Genomic DNA, 18,718 nt, shown 5'->3' on the forward strand with positions numbered 1-18,718 from the left:
CGTTATATCATTTATTTGAGCCTTCTGAGTTACATCACTTTCTGGATGGAAGGTCTGCTACCTATTAGGCCAACTCTGTCTAGGGACAGAAATAATTAGGTGACAGGGTCCTGCTACTTCCTTTGTTAATTATTTTCCTTATTCCGCCTTTCATGAATGTGGTGACCATAGGCGCCCCGTATAAGAGGCTTGGGGAGGCTAAGCCTCCCCAGCCCAACCCTGATCATCTTGTGTTTCTTCTGCTGCCCGCCGTCTCCATCGTCATTTTTACTGCACTGAAGAGTTCTGCCTCGGCACCGGCAATTCAGAGTCAGCCTTCTGCCAGCATCGGGGCTTTCTCTTCGGGCATGTCTCACTCCCTCCCAGCTCTGCAGAAAAGAGGAAGTTAGGTTAGAGTCCTGGACGCCCCTGAGGAGAAGCCCCAACGTTGGCAGAAGGCTGACTCTGAATTTGAGTCTCTGAATTGCCGGTGCCGAGGCAGAACTCTTCAGTGCAGTAAAAATGACAACCGGGGAGACAGCAGGCAGCAGAAGAAACAGGGAGAAAGATGCAAGACTCCCAAAACGAGTGGAAGTGAGCCTTTGTAGCCCAGTAAGTAAACAAGGAAGCCAATTTGGTTAATGTGTTTCCCCAGCATGACATCCTCACTGCCTTCAGCCCAAACAAAACAAACAAACTTTTGAGCTGCTGCATCCAGGTTGTTCTTGATTGTTGATCGTAACAAGGCTAAAGCTGGGGCACATGGAATCACATTTTAATGTCATCTCATTTGTAGGAATTTGTATTTTAGATACACAACTGGATTATTCTGTTTTTAGGCATGTTTCAGGGACAAGTGGTTTTATAGGTCAAAATAAAAATAAATATTTTTTTAATGCAGATCTCTTTTGTTTAAACATAACTAAATGGGCTATAAGCCCCTAATGGTGTATTAGGTTCTGCCCAGTGTAATATTTTTGGTACAGTAAAGTTCTGAGTGTGTTTTTGCACAAAGATGTGCATAGTGTTTTGCAGTTGAGCGATTATGGTTAGTATATGCTTTGAGCAATCACTTTATTCTTTGACATATGATACATATTTAATATCTAAATTTAATAAAAGTATTGTGACTTTTATTTTTATTTATTTTTTTTCTGTGTGTTATCAGACAATTATGGATTTAAGCTCCACCCCTGGCCCCATCCCTAACTCCACCCCCTTTAGCCTCCCCAAACAGTTGGGCCACCGACCGCCTATGGTGGTGACCACGCTCCCCAAGATGGTAGACTAAAGTTGGTATTGTATTATCTTGATAATCTTACTTTTTATATAGATATCATTTCCTTTTTCAAATGGCTATATTTCCTGTACAAAGTACTATATCCTAGTACTCTTTCTTTAGCATCAAATCCACTGGAAATATGAAAATAAAATAGTTAAGCCACTTTAACAGTAATATTTTTTTGTGTTGAAGTTTTTATAACAGTAATTAAAACAGTAGGAACCTTGACACCGATTATACGTCACTTTTTTTTAGCACCCCACTTCCCAATAGCTGTATTTGAATATATAGAACTCCCCTTCCTATATTTGTATATCTGCTTAAGTTTTATGCAAGCCACACAGAACTGAGTCCTTGACTTGGATGATGTGGGATACAAATGCAATACAGTAAACTATGCAGCCACTAGTGTGCTTTACAAAAATTTAGTGCACTAAATTAATTAAACTTCTGTTAACCTATGAATAAACTTGCAGTACTGTTAACGTTGTAAAATTAAAATGAGTTTAATTTTACTTCAAATCTCCATTACTAGTCCCTAGTTCCCTATCACCTACTCCAGTTGGAAACGTTGCTGGCCTCTGGACCATCCCTCTTTACCCTGTCATCGTAGAAACCCGGTGTCTAAATTTGCTTTTCATCATTGATAGCAACAGTGAAATGATATATAAGGTTTTTTTTTTGTCTTTCTTTAACTGCACTGAATATTGTCTGACAGCTGTGTCACAGACATTCACAACAGAAGCAAGGTTGAGAGCCTGCAAATAGGTGGGGGAATGCGGGATACAAATGCAATAAAAGAAAATAAATAAGCCACCAGCCTGCATTCTTCAAACCCCACTTACCCAACAGGCGAAAGTCCAACCACATGTTTCCTATCCCCGCCCTTTGCCAAGGCGCACTGCTGCTATTGGTGGCCGCGGTTACGCCTCCCGCCATTCTAAGACCTAGTCCAAGCAAAGCCGCGCCCCTCGCCTCTCCATATACGGAGACCGCCGCGGAGAACGCATGCAAATGAGGGGAGTCTTTTTAAAGGCGGGGCGCGCGCATGCCGCCCTCTGCCCCGGTTCCTGTCTGCTGCTGCTACGCGCTCGCTGACTGTCAGGCTCTGCTGCTTTTTTCAGCATGTCCGAAAAGCTGCCCTACAAAGTCGGTAAGCCGAACTCCACCCGGCCCAGTCCACGCAGAACTAAAGTACCAGCAGGAGGGCGCGCAGAGCTTGTTTGCTTACCGATGGCTGAGTCCACGGCAGCCCTTGCAGTGTGCAGAAGAAGCGCTGCACGTGCTCTCTGGGGCTGCTGCTGCTGAGTATATGCGGGTGCAGCAGCCCCCGAGTTCGCCTTACTGCTTTGGCGCGGGATTATAGATAGATATATATTATTTGCAGTCAGTATGGCGGCTAATCCTCTCTGGCCCCTGTTTGTGAAAACGCGCGCTTCTTGACAGCCATGCACTTTGGACTGTACAATCAGCGTGTTAAGAAGCGTTCCTGGAAGCGCGCGTGGCCCGCCCCTATTGACTTCTGGGAATTATAGTTGCGCCGTGGCTTGGCAGCTGGGTGGGGGTGTGGACTACTCCGCCTGGAGGAACTACAATTCCCGACACGTCGTGGGAGCAGAGCTGACAGGCAATGACGAGGGTTGCTTGCTGCTGAACTCGGATGGGAGTAACTGTGCAGTGCTCTCTTTCTGCAATCATTGTGGTTTTCTACAATTTTTTATGTACAGATTTAGAAAGCAAAACAAAACGTGCAACACTTATATGTTGAACGTGACCGTGGAGCCTGTGCACTAATTGTTTTCTCTCTCTCTCTGGGGCAAATGCTTACTAAATACATTCCTAATGGGTCAGGAGCAAACCGTTACATTGCGATTTACATAATATTTTGTTGTATGTTTCAATGGCTAATTTGGGATTTGCTTTGGTAGAAGTCCCCAGGAAATTAGTTGCATTTCATTCTAAGTACATAAGCACCGCCATACCAGGAAAAGACCAAGGGTCAATCAATCAAGCCCAGCACCCCCCCCCCCAAAAAAAAAAAACAAAAAAAAAAACTTAATTCTTAATAATGTTCAATGGACTTCTGTTGTATTGTGAATTGTAGATAACTCAAGTGAAAAAGTAAAACACAGTTTTGCTTGTTCTTACAGGCAGTTAGTAGTATAGGTCTATCTCAGTTGATAACACCCTCATCGTCCCCGTCTCATCTGCCTGCAACCTCGGTGTCATCTTTGACTCCTCCCTCTCCTTCTCTGCGCACATCCAGCAGATAGCCAAGACCTGTCGCTTCTTCCTCTATAACATTAGCAAAATCCGCCCTTTCCTCTCTGAGCACACCACCCGAACTCTCCACTCTCTCGTTACCTCTCGCCTTGACTACTGCAGCCTACTCCTCACTGGTCTCCCACTTAGCCACCTATCCCCCTTCAGTCCGTTCAGAACTCTGCTGCACGTCTTATCTTCCGCCTGAACCGATACACTCACATCACCCCTCTCCTCAAGTCACTTCATTGGCTTCCGATCAGGTACCACATTCAATTCAAGCTTCTACTACTAACCTACAAATGTACTCAATCTGCAGCCCCTCCTTACCTCTCAACTCTCATCTCCCCTTACATTCCTACCCGTAACCTCCGCTCTCAAGACAAATCCCTCCTTTCAGTACCCTTCTCCACCACCGCCAACTCCAGGCTCCGCGTGGAACAAACTCCCCGAGCCCATACGTCAGGCCCCCTCCCTCCCCATCTTCAAATCTCTGCTTAAAGCCCACCTCTTCAATGTCGCCTTCGGCACCTAACCTCTACACCTCTGCCCCAACTTGACATTTCGTTCTTTAGATTGTAAGCTCATTTGAGCAGGGACCGTCCTTCTTTGTTTATTTTGTACAGCGCTGCGTAACCCTAGTAGCGCTCTAGAAATGTTAAGTAGTAGTATAAGAACATAAGAATAGTCATACTGGGTCAGACCAATGGTCCTAGCCCAGTATCTTATTTCCACAGTGACCAACCAACGTCACGGTACCTGCCACAAACCCAAATAGTAGCAGCATTTCATCCTACCAATCCCAGGGCAAGCAGTGGCTTCACTATGTCTATCTCAATAGCAGACTGTGTACTTTTCCTCCAGGAACTTGTCCAACCCTTTTTTAAAACCAGATAGTTCCAGAGCTTTAACTGTTTGAGTGGAAAATATTTAATTTGTTTTAAAGTATTTCCATATAACTTCATTGAGTGTGTCCTAGTTTTTTTTACTTTTTGAAAGAGAAAAAAAATATTGATTCACTTCTACTCGTTTTACACCAGACAGAATTTTGTAGACCTCAAATATATCTCCCCTCAGCTCTACACCACTCAGCTCTTTTCCAAGCTTAAGAGCCCTAACCTCTTTAGCCTTTTCTCATATCATTTTGATCGGTCTTCTTTTTTTATTTATTTTTTTTGTTACATTTGTACCCCACGCTTTCCCACTCATGGCAGGCTCAATGCGGCTTACATGGGGCAATGGAGGGTTAAGTGACTTGCCCAGAGTCACAAGGAGCTGCCTGTGCCTGAAGTGGGAATCAAACTCAGTTCCCCAGGACCAAAGTCCACCACCCTAACCACTAGGCCACTCCTCCACTTTGAACCTTTTCCAATTCCGCTATGTCTTCTTTGAGATACCATTACCAGACTTACTACTACTACTACTTGACATTTCTAAAGCGCTACTAGGGTTACGCAGCGCTGTACAATTTAACATAGAAGGACAGTCCCTGCTCAAAGGAGCTTATAATCTAAAGGACAAATGTACAGTCAGTCAAATAGGTCAAATACTCAAGGTGATGTTGCACCATGGAGTGATAGAGGCATTATAATATTCTTGATCTTATTTATTGTCCTTTTCCTAAGAATTCCTAGTATTCTGTTTTCTTTTTTTTTTCCGGCTGCTGCTACACACTGGGCAGAAGATTTCAGAGTATTGTTTACAGTGACACCTAGATCTTTTTCTTGGGTGCTTATTCCCATAGTGGACCCAGGTTGATTGAACTTGGATTCAATGCTAAAAAAGTTGGAAAGGGATAAAAAAAAAAATGTAGTTTGCACAGTCACGCAAATTTTTCCTTCAGCAACTCATTTGATTGAGTTGGCAGCTGTTTGAAAATAACTGTCATTTGTCATAGTAATGAAGTGTTCTTCAGCACTGATTCTGGATGAAGAAGTTAATTTTTTAGAGCTGTTCATTACAGAAAAGGAAAAGAAGCTATAGTTGAGTTTGCCTGTTTCTCAGCAGCCTAAGAATCAGATGAGTAACAAAGTAGTTGTTAGTGTATGTGGGGGTTTTTTTTAGTTACATTTGTACCCCGCGCTTTCCCATTCATGGCAGGCTCAATGCGGCTTACATGGGGCAATGGAGGGTTAAGTGACTTGCCCAGAGTCACAAGGAGCTGCCTGTGCCTGAAGTGGGAATTGAACTCAGTTCCCCAGGACCAAAGTCCACCACCCTAACCACTAGGCCACTCCTCCACTGTTGCTACTATTTGAGATTCTACATGGAATGTTGCTATTCCACTAGCAACATTCCATGTAGAAGTCGGCCCTTGCAGATCACCAATGTGGCCGCGCAGGCTTCTGCAGGACGTCAGACTCACAGAAACGGAAGCCTGCGCAGCCTTCTACATGAATGTTGCTAGTGGAATAGCAACATTCCATGTAGAATCTCCAATAGTAGCAACATTCCATGTAGAATCTCCAATAGTATCTATTTTATTTTTGTTACATTTGTACCCTGTGCTTGCTCAATGCAGCTTACATGGGGCAATGGAGGGTTAAGTGACTTTCCCAGAGTCACAAGGAGCTGCCTGTGCCTGAAGTGGGAATCGAACTCACTTCCTCAGTTCCCCAAGACCAGAGTCCACCACCCTAACCATTAGGCCACTCCTTCACTCTTAATGTTGACTTATTGGCCCTCCTTTTGAGTGGGGAAATAAGTATACTTCTGTTAGTCAAGATCGCTCAGCCTACTGTCCTTTGTCTTTCCTGTCTACAGCTGACATCAGTCTGGCTGAATGGGGCCGGAAAGCCATCAAGATTGCGGAGAATGAGATGCCAGGGCTGATGAAGATGCGGGAGATGTATGCACGGTCCAAGCCACTGAAAGGTGCTCGGATCGCAGGTTGCCTCCACATGACGCTACAGACAGCTGTTCTCATCGAGACTCTGACTGCCCTTGGAGCAGAGGTATTCACCTTAATAGGCTACCAAAGCCCCTGGGAACAAGTCATTGTTTTACATTTTACAGCTTAGGATTGGGAAATTCTATTAAAGTACAGATTTACATTAATCCAGAACATATAGTTCAAAGTGTGATAACTTCAGAGGATGTTAAAACAGCATATCCTTCTAGAGGATGCTCTTAATGCAGATGTATTTATTTTTATTTATAAGCATTTAGCAAATCTCTCTATATAAAAGGCAACCCCAACGTTCTGAAGCCTCCACGGAAGTTGAGGCGCCCGAGATATCCGGTGTGCACTGGAGTGTCTGCACCGCCCTCGCGTCAAAACGTCATGACGTCGAGGGCGGAGCTATGACACTCGAGGGCCGAAACGGAAACGCCACAGCAAACAAGGCAAGTAGCTCGGAGGGAGGGGGCCTTTTGCTAGCGCCCGTTTCATTCCGCTCAGAAACGGGCATTTTTTCCTAGTTATACATAAAATAACCTTGTTAAAGCAAAGCAGACTAGAACATGAAACTAAATTGTTCCCCGGTTCAGATCCATTATACTCACCAAGAACTAACTGAAATCTTTAAGTCCAAAAAGCTGTTAATTGCTCTGAGGTAAACCCCCCCCCCCCAAAAAAAAAACAAAAAAACAACCCTGTTTAACCCTTAAGTAGTGAAATAAAACATTTACATGGATATCTTAATGAAAAAAAGAAGCACCCACATTTCTAGTTTCCTGCCTTAAAGCCAGAAGAGCTGGTTTTCCCCTTCTGAGCACTCTCACATCCAGATAAATCCATATCTTCCAGCCAAAAAATAAAGATTGAGACTTATGAAAATATAACTGTAGTACAGCATTTAAATCTTGTTTAAAAAACAAGACATCAACGGTTTGGCCCTTTCAGACACTTTTCAGCCATAGTTCATGTTAAATTAAAAACAAGTAACTGCTTGCAAACTACCTGAATCGACTGCTAACAATATGCAGGACTGTACATATGGATGGTAAATCCTAATAAATAAATCAAACATTTAGTCGTATACGGATGTCGAGCTTTTTGTTTTTTTTAATAAGATTGGCGAGTTAGAATTTATGGCACTAAATGAAGATAAATGTAAAACCAGAAACTATGTAAACTCCAATATAGTCAAATTCAAAAAATCATATATACAGTTTAAATAAATTATATAACTAGGAAAAAATGCCCGTTTCTGAGCGCAATGAAACGGGCGCTAGCAAGGGGCCCCCTCCCTCCGAGCTACTTTCGTTGTTCGCTGTGGCGTTTCCGTTTCGGCCCTCGAGTGTCATAGCTCCGCCCTCAACGTCATGACGTTTTGACGCGAGGGCGGTGCAGACACTCCAGGGCACACCGGATATCTCGGGCGCCTCAACTTCCGTGGAGGCTTCAGAACGTTGGGGTTGCCTTTTATATAGAGAGATTATGTGCTCAGTTTTTTTTTTTGGTGTAAATACAGAGACTCAGGACTGAGATGTAAACACCTTCTTAACATCGTTGCACGCCTTGCCTCCTCCTATTACAAACCTAAGTGAGATCTTGTTTTAAAGTGCAATAATAATGTGCACATATAATGCTGGTACTTAGCTTGAATAGTGGATTTAAGTCCAATTCTTTGATGTGCATACAATATCCAATCTTGCTTCCTGGTCAATGTAATACTTTTGTCGTGTAGCTTATTTCACATCACAAAATAAAACAAAACTTTCCAGTTCCCTACATGGGCCATGTTTCGCCAATAAAACGGCGTCTTCAGGGGAACAAAAAATACAGCAGCTTTGGGAGGAACTCTCCAAATCAGTCAAAAAAAAAAAAACTGAGCACATAATTATTATATAATTTATTTATACTGTATATATGTTTTTTTGAATTTGACTATATTGGAGTTTACATAGTTTCTGGTTTTACATATATTGACATCATAGAAACTATTACCCATTTATTATAGTGATACTAAATGAATAAGCATCTCTGATACCAGATGAAAAGAGGATAACCCTTGAGACACTATCAGATATAACCAGGGTTTTTTTTTTTTTTTTTGAAGGGGTACTGAGTACTGCCACCTTTTCCATTATGTGCTAAAATTGGCCCATGTTCCCCAGGTTTTAATGAAAGAGCTCAGAGTCTAGACACCAATTCTGCCTTGTCATAGATTCTGTGACTGGATGCAGGGGGCTTGGCTATTATGGGATGGGTACATCAGTGATCACCCCACCCCTGAAGGGTGGCCTGGCATTTGAGTACCGGCACCTTTTTTGCTAGAAGAACGCACTGGGTATAACGTGTCCAATAATGCAGATCAAATTGGGATTTTTTTTTTTGTTGTTTAACATATTTATAAATGATCTGGAAATGGGAATAACTACTGAGGTAATTAAATTTGCTGATGACAAAAAAAAAAGCTATTCAAAGTTGTTAAATCACAAGGGGATTGTGAAAAAATTGCAAGGTGACATTTAATGTGAACAGTGCAAAGTGATGCATGTAGGAAAGAGGAACCCAAACTATAGCTACGTGATGCAAGGTTCCACATCAGGAGTTACCACCCAGGAAAAGGATCTAGATATTGTTGTGTTGAAACCCTCTGCTCATTGTGCTGCTGCGGCTAAGAAAGCAAATAGAATATTAGTAATTATTAGGAAAGGAACAGAAAACTAAAATGAGAATGTTATAATGCCTTTTTATCGCTCCATGGTACGAACACACCTAGAATATTATGTGCAGTTCTGGTCACTGCATTTGAAAAAAGATATAGTGGAATTAGGAAAGGTATAGAGAAGGATGATGAAAAATGATAAAGGGGATGGGAGGAAAAGGCCAAAGCTGCTAGGGTTCTTCAGCATGGAGAAGAGATGGCTGAGGGGATATATTTGGAGGAGTGGCCTAGTGGTCAGGGTGGTGGACTTTGGTCCTGAGGAACTGAGTTCGATTCCCTGCACAGGCAGCACCTTGTGACTCTGGGCAAGTCACTTAACCCTCCATTGCCTGCCGCATTGAGCCTGCCATGAGTGGGAAAGCGCAGGGTACAAATGTAACAAAAAATAAAAATAAATATGATTGGTGGTCTATAAAATATTAAGTGGAGTGGAAATGGTTGATGTGAATCAGTTGTTACTGTTTTAAAAAATACAAAAGTCCATCTTAATGGCTTATGGACTTTTAGGAAATGATCCAAACCTTTTTTTAAACCCTGCCAAGGTAACTGCTTTTACCACATTCTCTGGGAAAGAATTCGAGTTTAATTACACTTCAATAAATGTAGAGCAAATCTGAGAACATTTCTTCACTGCTTAGTAGCTTCATTGTGTGCTCCCTAGTCCTTGTATTTTTGGAAAGTGTAACCAAGCAGTTCACGTCTTCCTGTTCCACTCCATTCAGTATTTTATAGGCCTCTATCGTATTTCCCCTTGGCCACCTCTTCTCCAAGCTGAAGATCCCTAACCTCTTTAGCCTTTCCTCATAGGTCAGTTGTCCCATCCCTTTTAATCATTATCATCACCCTTCTCTGTACCTTTTTTCTAATTCCAAAGTTTTATTTATATTCATTGTATTTCTCAGAAATTTGTTTTAATAAGCCATTCTGGTCCTGTAAAGTGATTTGAACATCCTGTGTACTGAATCACAGATTTTTTTGCCTAAGGAGATAAGAGCAAACCAGAAACTCCCTTGTCAGCTGATGGCACGTGAGGCATAGCAGAAATTTTACAGAGCATGTTGCTGCCTTGGGCAGTTTGATTATACAGGGCCACCTGCAATGTTTTGTTTATCCCTAGAGAGAGAGAGATCGTAGTTCTGTCTGGCACAGTCAGCAGCTGTTGAGTTGTGTGGTGGATGCTGACACCAGGGCTGCCAAGAAGAGGGGGCATGGGGGGGCAAGATTCCCCGGGCCCAGCGCCTCTCTCTTGCTCCATGTGTGTCGGAACTCAGGTGATTACATTAACATGATAACCCAGTCCCGGCACACTGGAGCAGGAGAATGACAGACCAAGGGAGGAGCAGATGCAGCTAGGTAAGTGGGCGGGGGGGAGGGAGGACGGTGACCCTAGCGGACACACTTATTGCTTTGATTCTGTACTAGCTGTTCGTTGAGTCTTGACTGGGTATGTGAGAGAGCTTAACGAAAGACTCTTGCATTTGTAGAGACCAAGTTGTTAGTAACAGCTGGAATGAGACTTTTGGAACAGCTTTGGCTAGAGTAAACAGAAAATACTTTTCCTCCATAATTTAGTCGTGTAAACAGTGTGAATCTAGCAAACGTGTAACCCAGCTAACTCCATAAGCTAGCTGTAGAAGGATACAGACACTGGGTTACATTCCTCAATAAACTCGTATGCTACATCTCTGCTGTCTGCTGTCCAGATTCTGCTACTTTTTTTTTTTTTGAGGAAGTATGTTATTGAAGCCGCAGAAGGCATGTGACTCCTAAAGGCGTGGGCTGATGTTTCTAGGTACAGCCTACTCAGGTCATGACGCGAAACCTGAGTTTTGTGACCCCTGCATTAGTTTGGGAAGCTGCGTTGTAAACTGTAGGTTAGTAGGAGGAAGGGGGACCATTTACTTTCTCCTTTGCTGAAACGCTAACTCCGCTCCAGTGAATTGTAATGTGCTCCTGTGAGGAGGATCCTGGCATTTAACTGTGACCCTCCTCCTCCCACCATGACCTGTCCATCCTTTGCTCAGCCTAACTATTTTTAGTCTACTTTCTGAAGAATGGAAAGCTTATGTCCTCTGCTATTAATTTTCCCATTCGGTGTTTTATCGATAGCACCATATTTCCTGGGTGTGTTGGTGGGTGGAGGGAAGAGGATTCAGATATGGGTGTGTTTTTCTGGATCCACATATTCCATGATGTGCATGTAATTATCCTATATAATAAAAACCAACCTCAACGTTCTGAAGCTGACTCCCTGCTTCAGTGAAGGGTTTGAAGCTTCTGAAGCTCAGGCTCCATCTCTGTAAGCTCCGCCGTCAAGTACTTCCGGGTTCGTCACAAGCAGAAGTGACCAACTACACGAGGTTTCTCGGCTTCAGAATGTTGGAGGTGCATTCTATTAAATAGGATTGGTCAGTTCCTTGAAGCACAGCCAGAACTCAGCGTCCTGCACAGTAACGTTCAGACACCAGAGAGAGGGGAGGGGGGGAGGTATCTCTGTCACACACACAGTCTCTCACAGTCAATGTCTTTCTCTCTCTCACTCTCACACACTGTCTCTCACACACTCTGTCTCACACTGAATCACATTCACTCTCTGTGCCACACAGTCACTCACACACTCTCTTGGTCTCATACACTCAGTCTCACAGAGAGTCTGTCTCACACTCTCTCTCACACACATTGTATCTGTGTGAAACACACTCTCTCTCCCAAACTGTCTCTCACATACGCACTTGCACACACTCTCATTCTCACACACACTCTCTCTCACAGACACACTTGCACCCAGACTGTCTCTCTCTCTCTCACACACGCACAGACACTCTCTCAAACATACATACTTTATTTGTGTCAGAAACGGGCCTTTTTTACTAGTTGCTCTATAATGTTCAGATCAATATCTGACCTCCACAGTCAACATTTCTTTTAAATGCCAACTGCAGCATTTAAAAATACGCCGATCAGTGCTGTGACCTAGTGCCATATGTCCAGATAAGTTTGGATATTGGCGCTATTGCTGTTCTCGGCTCCATACAGGCTCAGCCCCTGGAATTACCCAAATAATGCTGCTGAAAATCAGCGACTGGCCCCAGTCATCAGCTCTTTCTCTTTTACTTTACCTTGCTTTGGATTTTCCCTATTATACTTCTCGGACCCCTGACATGCTGTGTTTTTATGTAGATTATTGTAAGCCACATTGGGTGGGAAATTGTGGGATATAAATGTCTGTTTTTGTTTTGCTTGTATTCCACATTTGATTCACACCAGAGTTTTATGAACTGTCTGGAAGCCATGAATATTATGATGGTGGGGGGGGGGGGGGTGAGAATCCTCCTATTTCATGACTGACTACTCACCTACAAATGCACTCGATCTGCAGCCCCTCCTTACCTCTCTACCCTCATCTCCCCTTACGTTCCTACCTGTAACCTCCGCTCACAGGACAAATCCCTCCTCTCTGTACCCTTCTCCACCGCCGCCAACTCCAGGCTCCGCCCTTTCTGCCTCGCCTCACCCCATGCCTGGAATAAACTCCCTGAGCCCATACGCCAGGCCCCCTCCTTGCCCATCTTCATATCCTTGCTCAGAGCCCACCTCATCAATGTCGCTTTCGGCACCTAACCACCATACCTCTATTCAGGAAATCTAGACTGCCCCAACTTGACATTTCGTCCTTTAGATTGTAAGCTCCTTTGAGCAGGGACTGTCCCTCTTTGTTAAACTGTACAGCGCTGCGTAACCCTAGTAGTGCTCTAGAAATCTTAAGTAGCAGTAGTACATTCAGATACAGCACCTTTTCCATCATATCCATATCAATTTTTTAGGACACATTAGAACATGTTACACAATTACATGTGTTCAGTTATCCGCCTTATTTTCAAAAGAGAAAGACGCCCATATTTCGACCCAAATCGGGAGATGGGCGTCTTTCTCCCGTGGGCGCCCAAATTGGTATATTCGAAAGCCGATTTTGGGCGTCTTCAACTGCACTCCATCACGGAAACGGCCAAAGTTGGCGGGGGCGTGTCGGAGGCGTGGTGAAGGAGGGACTGGGGCGTGTTTATCGGCCGAGGAGAGATGGGCGCCCTCGGCCGATAATCGAAAAAAGGCGTTTTTAGCACGAATTTGGGTCACTTTTTTTGGACCCTGTTTTTTCACAAACAAGTCCCAAAAAAGTTCCCTAAATGACCAGATGACCACCGGAGGGAATCGGGGATGACCACCCCTGACTCCCCCAGACTCAAATGTCATACCCAGCTCCATCACAGCAGCATGCAGGTCCCTGGAGCAGTTGTTAGTGGGTGCAGTGGACTTCACCCAGGTGGATCCAGGCCCACACCCCCCCCCCACCTGTTACACTTATGGTGGTAAATGGGAGCCCTCAAAACCCACCAGAAACCCACTGTACCCACATCTACGTGCCCCTCTTCAGCCATAAGTGCTATGGTAATGGTGTAGATTTGTGGGGAGTAGATTTGGGGGGGGCTCAGCACCCATGGGAAGGGAGCTATGGACTTGGGAGGTAGTTAACTTTTTTTTTTTTTTTTTTTTATTGTTACAAGTGCCCCCTAGGGTGCCCGGTTGGTGTCCCGGCATGTGAGGGGGACCAGTGCACTACGAATCCTGGCCCCTCCCATGACCCAATGCCTTGGATTTGGTCATTTTTGAGCTGGGCGCCTTCGGTTTCCATTATCGCTGAAAAACGATACCGCCCAGCACAAATCCGATGCATTTGGCTGGCACAAACCGTATTATCGGAACAAAAATGGACGCCCATTTTTTTTCCGAAAATAACGGTTTGTCCCGCCCCTTCACGTACCCGTTCTCGGAGATAGACGCCCATGGAGATGGGCGTTCGATTATGCCCCTCCACGTCATCTTATTTCATTGTACATTTGATGCAAATATTTTGGAACGTGTTGAGGGGGACTTCATGAAGATCATGGATGCATGTGATCTGTAGGATCACAAATAACGTCTGTTCAATTACGCTATGAAATCATGGTTTTGCAGTTATGCCGCCTAATTTTCCATAGATACAAAGGTTCTGTAAGGATGTGAAAAGGGAGTTTCGGGATATGCACCTTCTGTACAGTTATGGCACCTAATAAATTTCTGGTTTTGCATATAATCCACGCCAAAGTTTCAGAACTGGGGGGGTGGGGGGGGGGGGGGTAGAAATTTGAGAATGTTGAGGGATATTTTGTGGAGTAATCCATGTATTCCAGGAAGATGTGTGTGTACTTAATCTATTCTCAAGTTTCGCATCCTGCCAGCTTTTCAGGTGATTTCAGCGGGGTAAAGACTCTGACTTATATGGAACTTTCCAGTAAATAACTAATTATCCTATATAATAAAACTCACCCTCAACGTTCTGAGGACACTGACGTCACTGTCAGGTCCTCCGGGCACTTCCTTCCGGTTAGAAGCCTTCGTGGTGGTGAAGCCACCGAAAACACTGTGTTCGGGCCCCGCCCTCGCGTCAAACGTGATGACGTCGAGGGCGGAGCAATGGCGTCAGTGGCTTCACAACAAACGATGCAGCAGATTGAAGGTGGCGTGCCGAGGTCCGCAACAATGGCGGCCAGTGCCATCAGAACGCCGAAAGGGGTGAGTAGGGAGGGAGGGGGGAGGTTCGGAAGGAAAGCGTGCTAGCGCCCGTTTCATTAACGCAAGAAACGGGCATGTTTTACTAGTATAATATGAGTTACTAAACTGCAGGGCATGTAACCATAACACCATACTGTGACCATATCATTTAGCATTTTATTAATTTGACTAAGAGCTTTTCATGACAGCTGTAATAAGAGTCTGCTAGTATCAGATGCTGTAGGTTTAAACTATCCGAAGAAAATAGGGCCATGATTTTCCTTTCATTGTGTAATCATCACACGAAAACTAGATTGGGAGGCTGCGCTGGGGGGGGGGGGGGGGGGGGGGGCAAGATGGTGAAAGAGAAGTTGCTGGTTTATGCGTGCAGCTGATGCTGCCTTAATTTGTTACCCTGTTTTCAGAGGCTGGTTCTTGGGCTTGGGAGGGTCCTCCTTCATAAAAAAGCCTCAGTCCGATCTGATGTGTTAGGTGTGATCTCTGTGGTCAGCTGGAGAGCACTGGGCTGCCTTAGAATGATACGTCGCACTATGCCTTATGGAAGCAGTCTGAATTTTGACAGGGCCCCGTGGAAAGTAGGACTGCGCCAGGGAGGGTTGTCACTAAGGCAGGGGCTGTGCTGGCTGCACTATGGGACATGAGAGGGTGTGTAGGGCAATAGCTTGACCAGTCCGTGTGCGTATAGGCCAGATTCTACTGCAGAGCCCATTGCTAGTCTGCCTGTGTGTGAAGGATCAGGGACAATGTGTTTGTGCTGACTCACATTGGTGTGTCGGGGCCTCTAGTGTGTGCATAGCTAAGAAAACCTTGAAGCTTGAAGACACTATTAACTCACCTTTGGACCTTCTGCATTCCATTGCTGCACACTGAAAATGGTGCACATTCAGACTTCCACATCACAAGTGTTCGATTAGTTCTGCTAACTCAGACTGTTTTCCAGAGCTCAGGTATGGTTTGCAGTCAGCACTTCCTTATATGGTGGTGAAACATCCATCCAGTGCAGTGGAAAATGGTGTTGCAAACCCTACAGAAAGTACATTATCCTCTGAGCTAGTACTGAGCCAGGGTTCAAATAAAAGTGCTGGGGGTGGGGTGGGGGGAATGACACTTTCTCCTGAGCCAGTTTTGTACTATTAACCTAGCACAAGATTAGAGAACACGACCCTCTGACAAAAATACCATACTGCTGGTGCAGCCCTGGTGCCCCTAGTCCTTGTCCTGGGGTAACTGGTACCACCCTTCTGGTTTGTGAAACTGAGATCCTGCACTTATGCTGCTCTGCTGTTTCTTAGTGAGAAGGCTCTTCTCTGGCTTGCTTCCCTCACCGGTTACCTAATCTGCAGAAGGACAAATTTCAAAGCCATTCTTAGAGGTGAGACTGCGCTTTACCTGCGGAAATAGGATTTTTGAATATTGCTCAGCCTACATGTGATGTACAAGTACACCCATCAAGCAATAGCAAGTCCATATTTATCATATATAGGGGGGGCAGTCTAAGCAGCATTGGAGCTGGGTCTCTCTTCTAAAAGGACATAACTTTTTGTTTATCAAAAACAAATTACCTGCATAAAAAAGGAGACATTTAGTAGGTAATTCTCAAAGTCTGCGTACTTCTACAATGAAACTTAGCACATAGTCTGGATATGTGGACAGGGACAGTTTTCCTCAATTTTTTAAGCAGTGGTGCAGCAAAGGGCGACTAAAATGTTAGCGGGGATGGGCCGACTTCCCTATGAAGAAAGACTAAGGAGGCTAGGGCTTTTCAGCTTGGAGAAGAGACGGCTGAGGGGAGACATGATAGAGGTATATAAAATAATGAGTGGAGTGGAACAGGTGGATGTGAAGCGTCTGTTCACGCTTTTCAAAAATACTAGGACTAGGGGGCATGTGATGAAACTACAGTGTAGTAAATTTAAAACAAATCAGAGAAAACTTTTCTTCACCCAACGCATAATTAAACTCCTGGAATTCGTTGCCGGAGAACGTGGTGAAGGCGGTTAGCTTAGCAGAGTTTAAAAAGGGGGTTAGACTGTTTCGTAAAGGACAAGTCCATAAACCGCTACTAAATGGACTTGGGAAAAATCCACAATTCCAGGAATAACATGTATAGAATGTTTGTACGTTTGGGAAGCTTGCCAGGTGCCCTTGACCTGGATTGGCCGCTGTCGGGGACAGGATGCTGGGCTCGATGGACCCTTGGTCTTTTCCCAGTGTGGCATTACTTATGTACTTATGTGACAGCTGAAATGCTTGGCACTACAGTATCCATATTGTATTGGGAGGATAAGCAGACACAGAGAGAATGTATGTTTTCCATGAAACGTTCCTTCTGGGGGGCTCTTCTCAGTGCTTTCTCTGTCATCTCTTTCAGGTCCAGTGGTCCAGTTGTAATATTTTCTCCACTCAAGACCATGCGGCTGCTGCTATTGCAAAGACGGGGGTCCCTGGTAAGTATGAGACAGACTGAAGTAGAAAGGGGTAAGCAAAGGATTAAGCATAGCATTGCAGTGTTTCAAAGGGAGCATCTTCACTTGGCCTCCCAAGGCAACCTTGTTCCATAATGTCGTAATTTGCGCGTACGCAAAGACAGAGTTTCAAAAGAGAACTCCTGCTTTATATCTTCAAAGGACTTCATTTTGCCTTCAGCTGCCACTACATGAAGCCTGTATCCGATACCTCTTTTGTCCCTTTGTCTAAAGACTCTACTGTCCTGGCAAAAAAGGAAAGACTGTGACAAAAGAGCAAAATAGGGAGAAACTTAAGTCAGTAGTTCCCAAACCTGGTCCTGGAGGCACTCCAGCCAGTCGGGTTTTCAGGATATCTACAATGAATATTCATGAGAGATTAATATGCAGTAGAGGCAGTGCATGCCGATATCTCATGAATATTTATTGTGTATATCCTGAAAACCTGACTGGCTGGAGCGCCTCCAGGATTGGGAACCCCACCGCTTTAGGTGAAAAGCGGCGACGTCTGCATTTCTACTGCCACACAGCCTTACCTGGTAGCAGATGAGGCTTTTAATATGTGAAGCATTTCCCCCCCCCCCCCCCCCCCACAGAGGTATGCAGGAAATGTGCAGTATTATCTGGTTTCTAGAGAAGTAACTGACAAGTCCTGTGTATCATGAATACCAGTTATTAATGTGGCGCATTCTGCAAACCACTGTGAGGTGTCTCAAGTTCAGTAACCCCAATCCCCCTAGCGCTGTGGGTGTCTGTATAATAGAAATAGTCGTGCTCGCTTCCCTTGCCTTAAGTAGAGTTGCATATCCTATGTAAAACTTTCTCATCACTTGATTTTAAAAACTGGAAACATTTGAAACGCGTATAACCAATGTAGTGCTAAAATCATATTAATAAGTGAATCATTAAAGAGAACGGATATGCCCTCCAAGTATTTAACTTTAATCGAGTGTCCTGTAAACATTGGTGGACAGTAAAATCATATAAATGAGACAGGCGGGCTGGAATTTATACTCCCAAATATTTAAGAGTTCCATCCATCCAGGTTGCCTCCCATTGAGTATTGCGCACCTCGGGAAGCAAAAATGCTCTTGACTTTCTCAAATGTAGGGTAAAACTGGACAGAAGGCCAAAAGTTGCTGAGCGCCTCTTGCCCTGGATAGTGCTGGGATTCCAGCTGTGCTTCAGATTAGAGTCTCAATATACCGCCTTTCATACAATCAGAGTGGTCGACAATCACTAAAAAGAAAGATTAAGCTGGAAGACCTTAAAAGGAGAATGGTAGGTCAAAAAAAAAAAAAAGCTTCAGGACCTTAGCCCTATGAGTTGCTAAGTACAGATGGTTGGTTAGAGCAGGATTTCCAAGCTGTTTGGGATATTTCATGTGTTGTTTTTTATTTTTATTTTATTTACAGTTTATTACAAGTACAAAACTTGAAGTAGATAAAGATGATTAAAGATCAAAATTCAAAGGAAAATAGAATATTACAAATTTGTTTAGAGTA

At 44.2% G+C, this 18,718-nt stretch overlaps 1 protein-coding gene across 1 annotated transcript in view; it reads left to right on the top strand.

The window, feature by feature from the left end:
* Window positions 1-2,298: 2,298 nt before the first annotated feature.
* AHCY (adenosylhomocysteinase) overlaps window positions 2,299-18,718 on the top strand; it is a 33,110-nt gene continuing 16,690 nt past the window's right edge. Inside the window, exons 1-3 of the mRNA XM_030212258.1 lie at window positions 2,299-2,414; window positions 6,287-6,477; window positions 17,120-17,195. Of these exons, the coding sequence (XP_030068118.1) occupies window positions 2,387-2,414; window positions 6,287-6,477; window positions 17,120-17,195 (295 nt within the window). The 5' untranslated portion in view covers window positions 2,299-2,386. The remainder of the gene's footprint in view (window positions 2,415-6,286; window positions 6,478-17,119; window positions 17,196-18,718) is intronic.

Source organism: Microcaecilia unicolor, chromosome 8 (assembly GCF_901765095.1).
Source record: "Microcaecilia unicolor chromosome 8, aMicUni1.1, whole genome shotgun sequence".
In the NCBI taxonomy this organism is placed as follows: Eukaryota; Metazoa; Chordata; class Amphibia; order Gymnophiona; family Siphonopidae; genus Microcaecilia; species Microcaecilia unicolor.